Source organism: Schistocerca serialis, chromosome 2 (genome assembly GCF_023864345.2).
Source record: "Schistocerca serialis cubense isolate TAMUIC-IGC-003099 chromosome 2, iqSchSeri2.2, whole genome shotgun sequence".
NCBI classification, from domain to species: Eukaryota; Metazoa; Arthropoda; class Insecta; order Orthoptera; family Acrididae; genus Schistocerca; species Schistocerca serialis.
This window is the reverse complement of record NC_064639.1, coordinates 583,740,463-583,754,648: the sequence shown is the minus strand read 5'-3', so window position 1 is coordinate 583,754,648 and position 14,186 is coordinate 583,740,463. Positions and strand designations below refer to the sequence as shown.

Sequence of the window (14,186 nt, the reverse complement as noted above, 5' to 3'; positions counted from 1 at the left end):
CTCCCATGGATTTAACAAACCTGTGACCATTTGTGCTGCCCTTCTCTGTATATGTTTAGTGTCCCCTGTTAGTCCTATCTGGTATGGATCCCACACACTTGAACAATATTCCACAACCAGACACACAAGTGATTTGTAGGGAATCTCCTTTGTAGACTGATTGCACTTCCCCAGTATTCTACCAATAAACTGAAGTCTAGCACCTGCTTTAGCCATGACTGAACCCATGTGATCATTCCATTTCATATCCCTACAAAGTATTACACTCAAGTACTTGTATGAGTTGGCTGATTCCAACAATGACTCACTGATATTATAGTCAAAGGGTGCTATGTCTTTTCATTTCTGAAGTGCAAAATTTTACATGTGCATGTACATGATGGTAATTAAAAATTATAAATCTGAGTACCAATCAAAACCAATGTCTCTCAAGGAAAGTATTGATAGGCTATTAAAATCAGATTGTAAATGCTTTTGCAGTTAATTTATTAGTGTAAAACATTCATCTAGAATCCAAGGAAAGGAATCCACAATTTACAAAAGTCAACATTAAAACACAGCAAGACAAACCTTTATATGCCTTAAAGAAATGAGTATCTTTTATAAAGAAGTAACACAAATGAATAAGACAATACTAAATTAGTAGTATTTTTCTCAAAAGTTACAATATATCAATTTGCAGTTTATGTTATGTTTAACTATGGCATATTAACAAATTATAGTTTCCTTATAAGTAAGAAAGAAAAGAGTACACCTTAGCAGACATAATACCTAAGCTTTCCAAGGCACAATAGTTTTGTGTCATAGCAAATGTCTTACTTTAATGTTATGATGCAGAGGTACAGTACTTGGATGAAGCAAAGATTATATCAGAAACGCAATGCAGACCGTTTTGTACAGTTACTGTGAAATTTCGTGGACACTTTTCAGTCTGAATACATGAGACTATTCTTATACCCTGAGTAACATGAAATCAATGAAGGGAACAAAGGAAGAATGGTTCTTGACAAAATGAAATAATGAACTGGAGAACTAAAATTTTACCCCTACTTGAAAACTGCTGACAGATGACAATTTTGAGAGAGCATCATCTGCTAAAAGAATGTAAATGCAAATATGCAAGTGATATAAAACCAATTTGTAGAGGTACAATTTCCCAGCAGGTGGTTCAGACACACTGTTTTACAGTTGTATTATCCAACACACAGACTGCCTGCTACACTTGTGCCCGTTAGGCTACCCGTATAAGAAGGAAGTGACAAGGCCATGCTGGTTGGTAATAGAAAAATATTAACTGACTGTGCTGGCCAGAAGGGTTTCTTGACATACTTGGGGGTACCCAAAAAACAGACTAGTGGAGCTTGTGTAGAATGTATTTCTGCCACTAGGTGTGTATTGTGCAACTCATTGCCAGTTCAGTGCCCCCGTGTTGTCAACCTCGCTTGTTCTGTTCACCTGCAGTGATTGTTTTTGCTAACACTGTTTCATTCTTGTTTCATTTTTTATAATGGCAAGTTTAAGTGAACAACACGCAGCTGTGAAATTTTTTTTCTACTCGGTCAAAATGCTGCTGAAACTGTTTTATTGTAGGAAACAGCTTACCAAAATGAGGCTACTGAAAACTCAAGTGTAAAAGTGGTTGCTCAATTTATAAATGGCAACATGTTGATTGATGACAAACCTCATTCTGGACGTCCGTCAACTGCCCAAATCACCAGAAACATTAAAAAAGTTCAAGAGCTTGTGCTCACAGACCATCGACAGACAATGACCAACTGTCAGAGATTAGTGGGCTATTTCGGAGGTCGGTTCAGCCCATTTTAATGGAAGATTTGGGAATGAAAAAGGTCGCTGCCAAGTTAATTCCTTAGATTCTGACTGGCAATCAAAACAAATGTAGAGTTGAAACATGTCATGCTTGGAAACAACAGCTTGAAACTGATTCAGATTTTCTGTCAAAGGTCATTACTGGTAATGAGTCATGGTGTTATGGTTCATCAAAAAAGACCCCATATGCACGTTACTCGCCTTACCTGGCTCTGTGCGACTTTTTCTTATTTCCACACATTAAAAGGGGATGGGAGGACACCAATTTGCTAACACTGAAGAAGTCAAGAAAAAACCAGAGAGGAGCTGCCAGCCATTTCTAAAGATTACTACAAAAATGTTTTGGATAGAGGAAGGATCGGTAGGACAAATCTATTAGTTGTAATGGAGAGGAGTATTTTGAAGGGGAGAAGGTTGTTTTGTAAGTAATTTGAAAATATATAACTTGTAAAAACTAGTTCCTATTTTTTTCATTTTTTAGGTGGGGGGAGGGGGGGGGGGGGGTAACCCTTGTATGAGTTATAATCACTGAATCTGCATGGGAACAATGCTTAGTATGTGAAAACATATCATAACCCAAGATTTATAAAATACACAATAAAAATAAACTACTAATAATGGCATCTGTTTCACCAGTCACAGCACTGAGGCTACTGCTTAAATTGCTAACTTTCTAATGGTCTGCAGACTTTCTCTCTAAAAGTCCATCAATGCAACTAGAGCTGATGGCACCTGTGAGTGTCCATGTTTTCCTTATCTAAATCACTTTTCATTTTTAAAACCACCACCATATTTCATACACTGCCAAATTGTTTACATTCCTGTATGTATTGATTACACATCTTCTGCGAAACCTTCATTAACTTCCTTTAGTTTTTGATACCTCCTCTTGTCACAATACTTCATGGAAAAAGCATTACAGAGCAGATACAAGCAGAAGGAAAGAAGGCTAAGGTATAACAGGTTGAAGATGATGAGATCATTAGAGATGGGATACAAGCTAAGATGGAACAATGGAATCATGCAGAACTTACAGCTAGATGGTAAGATGGGAATTTGACTCCACTCCTCCAAAATTTGAGTTCAGTGTACTGATAAATGGACAGTCTCGGGACACACACACACACACACACACACACACACACACACACACACACAAAGCTAATAATGAAGCAGTAAAAAGGAAATAAAGACAAACCATAACCACATGCCTAAATAGTGTTACACTGCCAAAGGCCAAATAAAATTAAAAAAATAAATAAACCATGACCAAATGAAAAGAAAATCACATCTTTCACTATCACTATCATCTTTGGTATTAACTGTCACATTCACATTTAATACATGAAAAGTTCAGAGTACAGTATGCATTAAGAATTAACTTCCTGTTTAGACACTGCCTGGATAGTACACTCCCCAAGTTGTCTTACAGAATATAACAGTTCATCTGTATTTGAGTCCAAAGTTTCTGCTGCACTGACTGTTGAGTCAGTATGTTTCTGCTGTCCAAATGAAAGTGATGATAAATAGCTGGTATCTCCAAATGGAAGTGATGACTCTCCCCTTCCTACTTCTCGCAGTTCATCTTCTGTTACTGCATTATTTGCACCACTGGAAACCTGAAAAATAAGTCAGTGTCAGTCTTCACAGAAAGTGACTCACGTTACTACAGTCATTTTCATAATCTAAACACAAATAAAGGTAGCAAACAAGCAAAAAAAGAAACAATGAATCATAGATAAATGGTAATACCAAAAGTACACTAAGTCACAAAATCTGATGGAAAAATTAATATGAAATGATGAAAATATGGAAACAAATCCTATAACAAGTGGCAGAACAGGGAAAAGATGTAAATAGGGACTCAAATACAAGTATAATGATTTCTTTCAAAAAGAAAAGATTCTGCTCCCAAAAACCACAGAAAGTGCTAAGAAGATCAATTGTGTGTTACATCACCGCCTTTCTACACTCATAATGTGTCTCAAATCTAGCTCCCATTTAATCTGCCTAGATTCCTCCAAGATATTCAACACAGTATCACACAGTCACCTGATTACTTCATCTACATCTACATCTATACTCAGCAAACCACTGTGAAGTACATGGCATGCAGTACATCCCAGTGTACCAGTTATTGGGGTCTTTTTCGTGTTCCATTACTTGGAGTAACTTCCTAAGTTTTTGTGAAGACATGAAGAATTCCTGATGTTTAGGAAATAGGGCAACCAGAGTTTGTCAGAAATAGAGGTAATGCATCAGTCTATAAATCAGGGTAAAAATTCAAATTTATCACTGCTAATTCTATTGCTCATGGCTAAGTATTACTGAAACTTGGGTGATCTAAATATAATTTCCATAACATGTAGTGAGTAGTGAGTTCTGTTAAAAATGAAGAAGTACAAAAGGTGTGTACTTGTGATGCAGTTCAAAAGTATGTTGTTGTGATTATAAAAGACCTGTTTACATGATAGGAATGGTTTGTTGAAAAGTTCAAGGAACAGTTGGAACAACATGCTTCCCTGAAATGAAAGCCTGTTTCTTCACTATAAGAACTAGCATATGAAAGACGCTAAAAACAATTCTCCTGTCTTTGTAGCATATTCTGGGTGAGAACTATAACCTGATTATACTTCCTTTCATGATTGATTCAGAAAACAAATTGCCTCCTGACAGACACCAAACAGTAACTGAACAGGAATGTCTGAATCACTATACAGTTGTTGAAGTGAGGTAGAAACCATTCAAAACATGGCCCATCTTTCACTTTTGAGAAATAACTAAATAAACAAGGAAAATTAAGTACTAACTCATCAAAGTCATAACATGGAAGGATCTGAAACATATGGCTCTGAGTCAGTGATATCTACCAGCTGGGAACATTTATGTTGAGATATCTCTGGGATAAGACACTATCCCAAGAGAACACTGAACAGGCAATGTGTCTTCAATATAATTCTTTGCATAGTTAATACTGTTATGAAACACTCTAGTTCCAACAACTGCTCCAACAACTTCCTCATCTTCAGCAATGTCTTCAGTCACTCTCTATCTTTAGAAAGGGTGGGAATGATTGTGAGTAGGCTGTCTCTCATTTCCAAGCACATTGCTAGATAAAAATGTAGCAAAGTATATGGTTTGCCTGTTACATCCTGGGATGGTATTGGGTGATGAGGGGTGTTTCTTTGCACCTGGTTCTGCCAAGGGGAGGGAGGATTATGGAAGCTTGAAGATGTGGTGTGAGAAATAAGTTTATAGGCTAGATTTGAGGGATAGTACCTGTCTCTGAAGGACTTAGTGAGACCTACAACATATTGAGCAAGGCAATTCTCATCATCACAGATGTGTTGCCTATGGGTGTGGCAAGACTTTATGGGGGTGATTTTTCGGTGTGAAACAGATGACAGCTGTCAAAATGCCCATAGTAATGATCGTTAGTGGACTTGACATGAGCAGAAGTATGGGTGGAGCCACCCACTTCTCAGTGTCCCCTTCCTCTGTTCTTTCATCTCACCCCAACCCACTCGCTGACAGCATCATCATCATCATCATCATCATTCACTGCATGTTTTTAGTGGTTAAAGTGCCCTTGTGTCACACTTCTATTTCGGGCAATTGCTGGCTCTCCCTCCTGCATTCCTATGACATACATCTGCTGCCTCCATCCAAACTGTCGGCCATCGGCCAACCTTCCTCAACTTCCCTGACCTTCCATCCAATTTCATACCTCTCTTCACTCCTTACACTTGGTTACCTACCAAACTGCCCTCCTAGCACTGTGTATTTGGCTGACGTAATCTCTCTCTCTCTCTCTCTCTCTCTCTCTCTCTCTCTCTCTCTCTCTCTCTCTGTGTGTGTGTCTGTGTGTGTGTGTGTGTGTGTGTGTGTGTGTGTGTAAAGGGGGGGGGGCAGGAGGGGGGCTAGATGTGTGGATGGGTGAGTGTGATTGGGTGGGAGAATGGGTGTGTGTGTGATTGTGAATGTGGGTGTGGCTGTGGGTGGGTGGGTGTGCATGGATGGATGGATGGATGGATGGATGGATGGATGGATGGGCGTATGCATGCACACATGCTCATGTGTATGTGTGCATATGGTACTCTAGCTCAAAAAAGAAATCATCCAAAAGTTAGTGAAGCTCTCAGTCTTCTCTGATGCCTTGCATGCCTGTCAAAGACTCAATGCCTCTACTATTCAGTGAGTTGTTACCTTTACTCCTAAATTATTTACAACACAGACAAAATTTCATTTATACACAGAGAGAAAAGAGTACGGATCAAGGACAGAATGCCAGATTGGATACGTTTCCATGATAACTTCTCTAATCTTACAGATGACGCAATGCTATTTCTTTTAAGGTAGTATTGCATTACTTTAGAAATTTAATTATTTCATTTTCATAAGTAATATATCAGAGTCAACAGCAAATCATACCAGTCTAACTTTTAAACCTTTTTTTTCAGTCAGTTTTGTACCCTCTCTGTGCCTCTACCCTAGGGAGAAGCCAATCTCATCAACCTCTCAGTATAGTCATGAACTTTGGCACTTGTCTTTTCAGGCATCTTGTTTCCCTTCATATTCACTGTGGTTTGAAATGATAAATTTTAGTTTAACACAACATTCTAAACTTATCAATTGATTTTGAGCCAGGTTTTATGAGGTACAGATACCTCAAAAGTCACTAAAACTTGAGCATAACTAACGCCTTTTTTGACATAGTGGTCATTATCATAATTACACTTTGGCTCAGTATTATAACACTAAGTTCCACATTCTTGTCTGAGACTTTCATCTTAATTTACGTTGTTGACATAAACTCAAAGTTCAGTTGTGTTGCCAGTGTCAACAAATTTCTCAAACCTGTGTACAAAACACAATACACTAAATGTGGATATTCATTTAAAAACCTATATCATTTCATCAATTGCTAACTATATATGAATGATGAAGAACTTTGAAGCTCGGGTCCAGTGCAGCTTTTACGTGTATGTTGTAAAGGTTATTTTTAACATTTTAATGTCAACCTAAGCTGCATGTATTTATTTTCTTTTATTTACTCAAACTTTTTTGCTGAACCAGTTTTGCACATTATTGCCAATCATATTCAGCTAGACCATATATAGTCAATAGGTATTAAAATACATCATCTAAATAGTCTCTTATTATAACCTGTTATATACAGCTTCTAGTATGCTGATATGGCAAACAATGACGAGTAAAATATGGTCAGTAAATTGTGTTCAAAACAACTGTGTAAATGCGAGTATCTTGTGTGTAAAGTGCAAAAAGTTGTGTCAAAAAGGTGTAAGTGCTTGCAATGCATGCGTACTTAAACTAAAAAACATAAGTCCAATTGCTACAAGATTGGAAACAAAGCAGGGTTGTATCAGTAATAAAAGTGTATCACACAACATTGTGGAATTACAGCATGAGATTTCAAGAAAAAACGAAATTATAGGGGTGCCTAAAAAAGAAAACTGTGGCCTTTTGAAGGAACTCAAAATGCTGGAATCTAAAGTTAGTGTACTTGAACTTGTTATCCACAAAAATGAATACAATGAACAGTGCAAAGTTACACACAAAATGAAGAATGAAATAGCAATCAAACACTGTAAACACTCCAGTGAAAATCTACAGTTTGTAGAAGTTGCCTATTTGATAAAAATTCGAAAAGTCAACAAAGCTCAGCTGGTGAGGGCGATAAAAGTACAAAAAACAAATTGGAAAAGACAAATGGAGGTATGAAACAGAAAATTCTTCTGTTAGCAGACAGTCATAGGTGGCATTGTGAGAGACTCTTAAAAAAAAAATAAAAAAAAAAATATATATATATATATATATATATATATATATATATATATATATATATATAGAGAGAGAGAGAGAGAGAGAGAGAGAGAGAGAGAGAGAGAGAGAGCCAGCCCTACTCTCATACGTTTTCATTGAAAAAACCAAATGCACCATTTAGAGAAGTCATGAATAACGTGGAAGGCAAGATCACAAATATCACAAAAGATGACTATTTGATCATCATGGGTGGAGCAAATGATACAAAAAACACGATTCAGGACTTCATAGAGAGTGTTGCTGGTCTATTACAAAAAACAAAACATATTAAAGTCATACTCTGTACAATTCCTTAGAAATTTGATGAGTTACACTGTAACAACAAACTATATCAAATCAACAACTGTTTGCTAAATGCGACTCTAAAGCACAGTCATGCCAACACTGTAAATGTGAACACATTCCTGAGATGAAGTGATTGTGTAAAACACGGTTTGTGTGTGGTGATGAAGGGAAAAGAAAAGCTGTGTTGACATATACAATTGGAAACAAAGTCTAACTATAGCCAGCCACCACAGATAAAACCAGTCACAGAAGAACATAAACTCCAACAACCAAGTGCAATAAATCAAATGAAATATGCATACATAAAACCCAAACAAGATATGAAACCAGCACTAACATTAGAATTAGCTGCTGAAGAAGAAATGAAAATATCCCCAACGTCAGCATCAACTACTGGAGGAAGACACAGGGACATCTAAACAAAATGTGTGTGTTTTTTTATGGAAAAACACTCAGCTAAAAAGATCAGACTCAAGGAAGAAGAAACCACAATCCTCCAGACATTCACTCCCAGAAAAGAAGAAAGAGACACCATCATTTGTACAGAAGAACCTCCCATTGCTTGGCAACCCAGAGGAAGATTGAAGACAGCCTGCATGAAGTATGAGAACTTTACTGCACATCAGAAGAAGGAGGATGCCAACTCAGCATCACATTCATCCAGGATTCATAAAATGGAGCAGTAGAAGCAAGTAGGCCCCAAATTTCAGGAACCTGTAGTGTTTCACCAAAATGTGCAGTCCCTAACAAATAAACTTGATGAATTTCAAGTACTATGAGAGAATGAACTTAAAGATGTTTCAATCCTGTGTATAACTGAACAGTGGCTGCAGAAAGACACACTGAAAATAGTATATGTTCCAGACATCACACTAGGTAGTTGTTTCTGCAGGAAAGCAAAAGGTTGTGGCGGCAACTGTATCTACATTATAAGTGATATCAAATTTGTGTCCATTCAGTTCCTGGAAGATATTCCCAGAGAAAGAAATATGGAAATATCAGGTATTGAACTGTTAAATGAAAATATGGCCATAATCTGTTTGTACAGGGGCTCCGATAGTGACATGAACACTTTACTACAAAATTTAGAATACCTCTTTCATAAATTATCAAAAAAGAACAGAGGTCTCATTATTAGTGGTGATTTTAATATTGATTTTTCTGTAGAATCAAAACTCAAACTGACATATTGAACCACCTATTAACATTTAATTTGAAATCTACAATGGAAATAGCAACATGTACAACAAACACTTCAGCCACAACAATAGACCAAATATTTACTGGTATTCTTACAAAATGTAATGCAAAATGTTTCACCACAGGTTTTGGAGATCATATTGCACAGATAATATAAGTGAACATAGATCACCCTGTACATCCTAACAAAACATTAGTAACCACCGAGCGAAGTGGTGCAGTGGTTAGCACACTGGACTCACATTTGGGAGGATGGTGGTTCAAACCCACGTCCAGCCATCCCGATTTAGGTTTTCCATGATTTCCCTTAATCACTTCAAGCAAATGCCTGGATGGTTCCATTGAGAGGGCATGGTAGATTTCCTGCCCTATCCTTCTGATGGGACCAATGACCTCACTGTTTGGTCCCCTCCCCCCAATCAATCAACCAACCATTAGTAACCACTGCTAGAAATTTCAGTGTACAAAACATAAATACATTTATTAACTGCTTAACTAAAGAGATGGAGGAAGTATACAGCTGTAGCAATACTAATGAAAAATTTGATAAATTCCTAAGCACCTTCCAGCATTACTTTGAACTGTGCTTCCCAAACAGAAAAAAGAAAATCTAGGAAAACATGCAAAAAGTAATTGTATAACTTCAGGCAAATAAGTTTCACTAAAAGGAAAAAGATTTCGCTGCTATAGCCATGCAAATCAAAACAACTCCAAAATTTGATGCATATTTTAAAAGAGATAAATAGATCCTAAATAAAGTTACCAGAAAGTCAAAAAAGCTAACAAATTATGCCTGAATGGGAAAAGCTACAAATAAAATGCAAGCAATGTGGGCCACTGTTAGGACAGAAACGAAAAACACAGGAAAGACACAGTAACACAAATCTCCTTGAAAATGGAGACAAAATTTCTGACCCACACAGAGTAGCTGATGCATTTAATGTATATTTCACAGAAACAGCAAACACATTGATGGAACAACAGCATAAAACAGCTTCTGGAAACAGAGATGGGTAAAAAGTTAAATTACAAAGCAATCTTTTTGTATCCAACAGATGAAAAGGAAATAATGAATATTAAAACGGAATTAAAGTCAAAATTTTCTTCAGGTACAGACCATGTTCCTGATTATATTGCACATACTTTTAAATATTCTTTTAAATATAAAAGAATGTGCAACATAGCTGACTAAGCCCATAACTCATCTTTGCAACTCTTTATTGTGTAGTGGTATTTTCCCAGAAAAACTAAAAATGGCCAAGGTAAGACCTCTTTAAAGAAGGGAGACAAGACAAATGAAAAAAAAAACTACACACCAATATTCTGGCTGTCCGGTTTTTCTAAAATACTGGAAGAAGTTTTTTACAAAAGACTGATTTCATTCATAGAAAAAAATAATTTTGTATCAAATACCCAACATGGGTTCAAAAAAACTCAAATCAACAGAAACTGCCATTTTTCACTTTGTTAACGAAGCCTTGATGCAATAGAACAGAAAGAACACAAATCAGCAATATTTGTGGACCTCACAATAGCTTTTAATGTGATAAACCACAGCATACTACTTGAAAAATTGGAGTATGTAGGAATGAGAGGCCTGACACATGAGTGGGTGACATCATACCTGAAAAGCAGAGAACAGATAGTTGAAATCATGTATCAGGATGAAAACATTATGTACAGCCAACAATCTAAAAGAAAAGAAATTAAGTATGGTGTTCTCCAGGTTCTATCTTGGGTCTAGTGCTGTTCTTAATATTTATCAATGGCACAGAATCATCTAGCCATTCCAGAAAATATATAAAATTTGCAGATGACACACATGTATTGGTAAAAGGCAAAACTGCTGCAGAACTACAATATTGCACCACACATGTTACAAGATGGTCCATTACAAATAATCTTATTAATAACACAGAGAAAATTGTTGCACTGCACCTTCACACCACACACAATAAAAATCCATTAAGCCCCACCATAAATCTATTTCATAAAAACTTAGAAACTGTAAACTCAAAAAAATTCTGGAATTCTGGACTCAGAACAATATGAAGTGGGACACATACATCAAATACATCAGCAAGAAGTTTAGCACAATATCCTATAGCATAAAAAATACTAGCTAGGTGTAAACAAAAGAAACACTACAAAATGTGTATTATGCCCAGACAGTATCACTACTGCAATATGGGATGATTTTTGGGGGAAATACGCCAATAAGCAAAAGCTGTTTCATAGCACAGAAGAGGATCATGAGGACAATTGAAAATGCCACATCCATAAATTTTTGCAAATCCCTTTTTAAAGCACTCCAGATACTAACACTACTATACCTGTATGTTCATGAGATAATTTCATACATAAAGAAAATTTCAGAAACTAAAAACCACTTAGCATGTACAAATCAAGCAGTCCACACACACAGCAGCAGGCAAAAATCAGACTTCCACAGCAAACATGCAAGCACAACTCTCAGGCAAAATGGAGCACTGCAAACTGGCAAAAAACTTTACAATAAACTTCCTCACAACATCAAGAAAATAAAAGAACACAAAAATTCAAAGTGGTCTTGAAAACATATTTACAAGACAGGTGCTATTATATGATAAATGAATACCTGTTAACATAAATTTAAACAATTTCCTTTGGTAAATAAATATCTGTTGACATAAATTTAAATTACTTCCTTTCTCATATTACATATATCAAACTGCTTTTGTTATCTATTGTACTACATATTAGTACTTACCAAACGAAAGCGTTGGTATGATGATAGAGACACTAACAAACACAAACACACACACAAAATTCAAGCTTTCACAACCAACGGTTGCTTCATCAGGAAAGAGGGAAGGAGAGGGAAACATGAAAGGATGTGGGTTTTAAGGGAGAGGGTAAGGAGTCATTCCAATCCCGGGAGCGGAAAGACTTACCTTAGGGGGGAAAAAGGGACAGGTATACACTCGCACATACACACATATCCATCCGCACATATACAGACACAAGCAGACATATATGCCTGCTTGTGTCTGTATAGTGAAAGCTTGAATTTTGTGTGTGTGTTTGTGTTTGTTAGTGTCTCTATCAACATGCCAACGCTTTCGTTTGGTAAGTTACATCATATTTGTTTTTAGATATACTTTTCCCACGTGCAATGTTTCCCTCTATCTTATTCATACTACATATTAGGTTGTACTAGTCTATTAATGCATTGTATTTCATTTATTTACTGTACTGTATCATGTGCTTAAATTATTTATGTCATTGAATCAATCTTACTGTTATGCAACAGTATTTAAAATTGTGTACTAACATACAAAGTAAGCTGTATCCCACATCATATATTTGATGAATGGATGCTTAACAAATAAACAAACAAACATATTACAAAGTAATTGGACTGTGCATGTTATGGCTTGTATGTAACAAAGTAAACACTGTCGATAGTTCATGGTGTTTGGGCCTGGGGCAGCAAGAAAGCATTGACTTGTGTAGATGAATGTTCTTGAACAGCTCCCTAAGTGTTTAAGAGGGTGACAGAAAGAAATGCTTGTGCCAGAGAAGCAATATCACGTATTTCTACATCTGAAGTGTTTTCTGGTGGGATACTATTTTATGATTTCAAACGTGCTGTATCCTAGATACCAAGATTTGGTTCACTTACAAAAGCAAAGCCTTGACTGTCAGTCTAAAATTACAGCTGATCAACTCTTGGCTTCTGTTGGTCCAATGGCTGTTGCTAAGAAGTGCATGTAATAACAGTCACTGAACTGTCACTGCCTTTGAGTGCATACATTGCTTTTTCACACATCCAACTATCCCCAAAAACATCAAAATGCTGCATCATGGCAGCAAGTCACAGACTCAACATAAAACAATGACCTCTCCAAAGAGCCACTTATAAGAGCTGACCATGTTATTGAAAAATAGTTAATGATACCTCTACTAATCAATAGCTCATTCATTATCCTTCTTGAGACTCAGTAGAAAGTCACCTAGGGCTTTTAGCAAATCACTCTTACATTAATCAAACCGCTTGCATAGTTGTACATGTTGCAGCTCTGTTTATGGGACAGGGAGGGCCACCAGCCTCAGATTGAATCTGCCTGGTGAGTTAACAATGAGGATCAGTGTTCTGGCCAGCCTGGATGTGATTTTTAGCCAGTTCCTCACATTGTACTAGGTGAATACTGGGCTGGTAACCATGCCCCACTTCAGTTACATGATTTGCAAACATTTAGAAAACATTTGTTCACTTTCACAAGGACAACATTGCATGCAGACAGTTGGGTTGCACTTATTCCATCCCAGAGAAGGGGGGAGGGGTGGGGGGGGGGAGGGGCAGGGGGGGGAGGAGTGATGTCAGGAAGGACATTAAGCCATCTCTTAAACTAACCATGCCAAATCCATTCATAACCACACCGACACTGCACCAATGTTGGACAAAGGGGCAAGAAAAAGAATAAGACTCTTATGTTATTCTCATCGATTTGGCTTCTTTATAGCCAAAATATGATGATGCCAACTGAAAATTCTGGGATTTTGAAGCTGTAGAAGTCAATGCAGATCAGGAGCAAGCTGGGAGCACAACACTGTGTAATGGATTTGAGCTAATGATACATTAAAAACCTATGATACCAGCAGGTGTCGGTATCTATGTATACATACAGAAAAATTCATCTAAGAAAGTGTGTCCTTAAAAATCAATTATTTAATGCCAAAATATTTACATTCCATGTATTTGAAATAATGTTGAAGTTATAGCATAACTGTTTTTTAAATTCAAGCATATTAATTCTGCTAAGTATGTACCAGCCATTGTCTCCGACAAAGATCTAAACTCTTTGTTTTGCATAGTATTTCCACTGTTCTTGTTTCTGTAAAAATTTGGTGGGAAGTGGTTGTAAAGTAAAATTGAGTTCAATAAAATTTTTTCTGGGTTCATGACCGCATTGTCAATATATATAAAACTACCAACATTTCGGTCCCTGTTGCAAGCGACCTTCTTCAGGGTGTGACCAAAATGTCAG

The 14,186-nt window shown here is 36.8% G+C and overlaps 1 protein-coding gene across 3 annotated transcripts in view; it reads right to left on the bottom strand.

Moving 5' to 3' along the window:
• Positions 1 to 471: 471 nt before the first annotated feature.
• LOC126457599 (myoneurin-like) overlaps positions 472 to 14,186 on the bottom strand; it is a 75,401-nt gene continuing 61,686 nt past the window's right edge. For all 3 annotated transcript variants that reach the window (XM_050094044.1, XM_050094042.1, XM_050094043.1), the window contains one exon: positions 472 to 3,446. In XM_050094044.1, the coding sequence (XP_049950001.1) occupies positions 3,198 to 3,446 (249 nt within the window). In that variant the 3' untranslated portion in view covers positions 472 to 3,197. The remainder of the gene's footprint in view (positions 3,447 to 14,186) is intronic.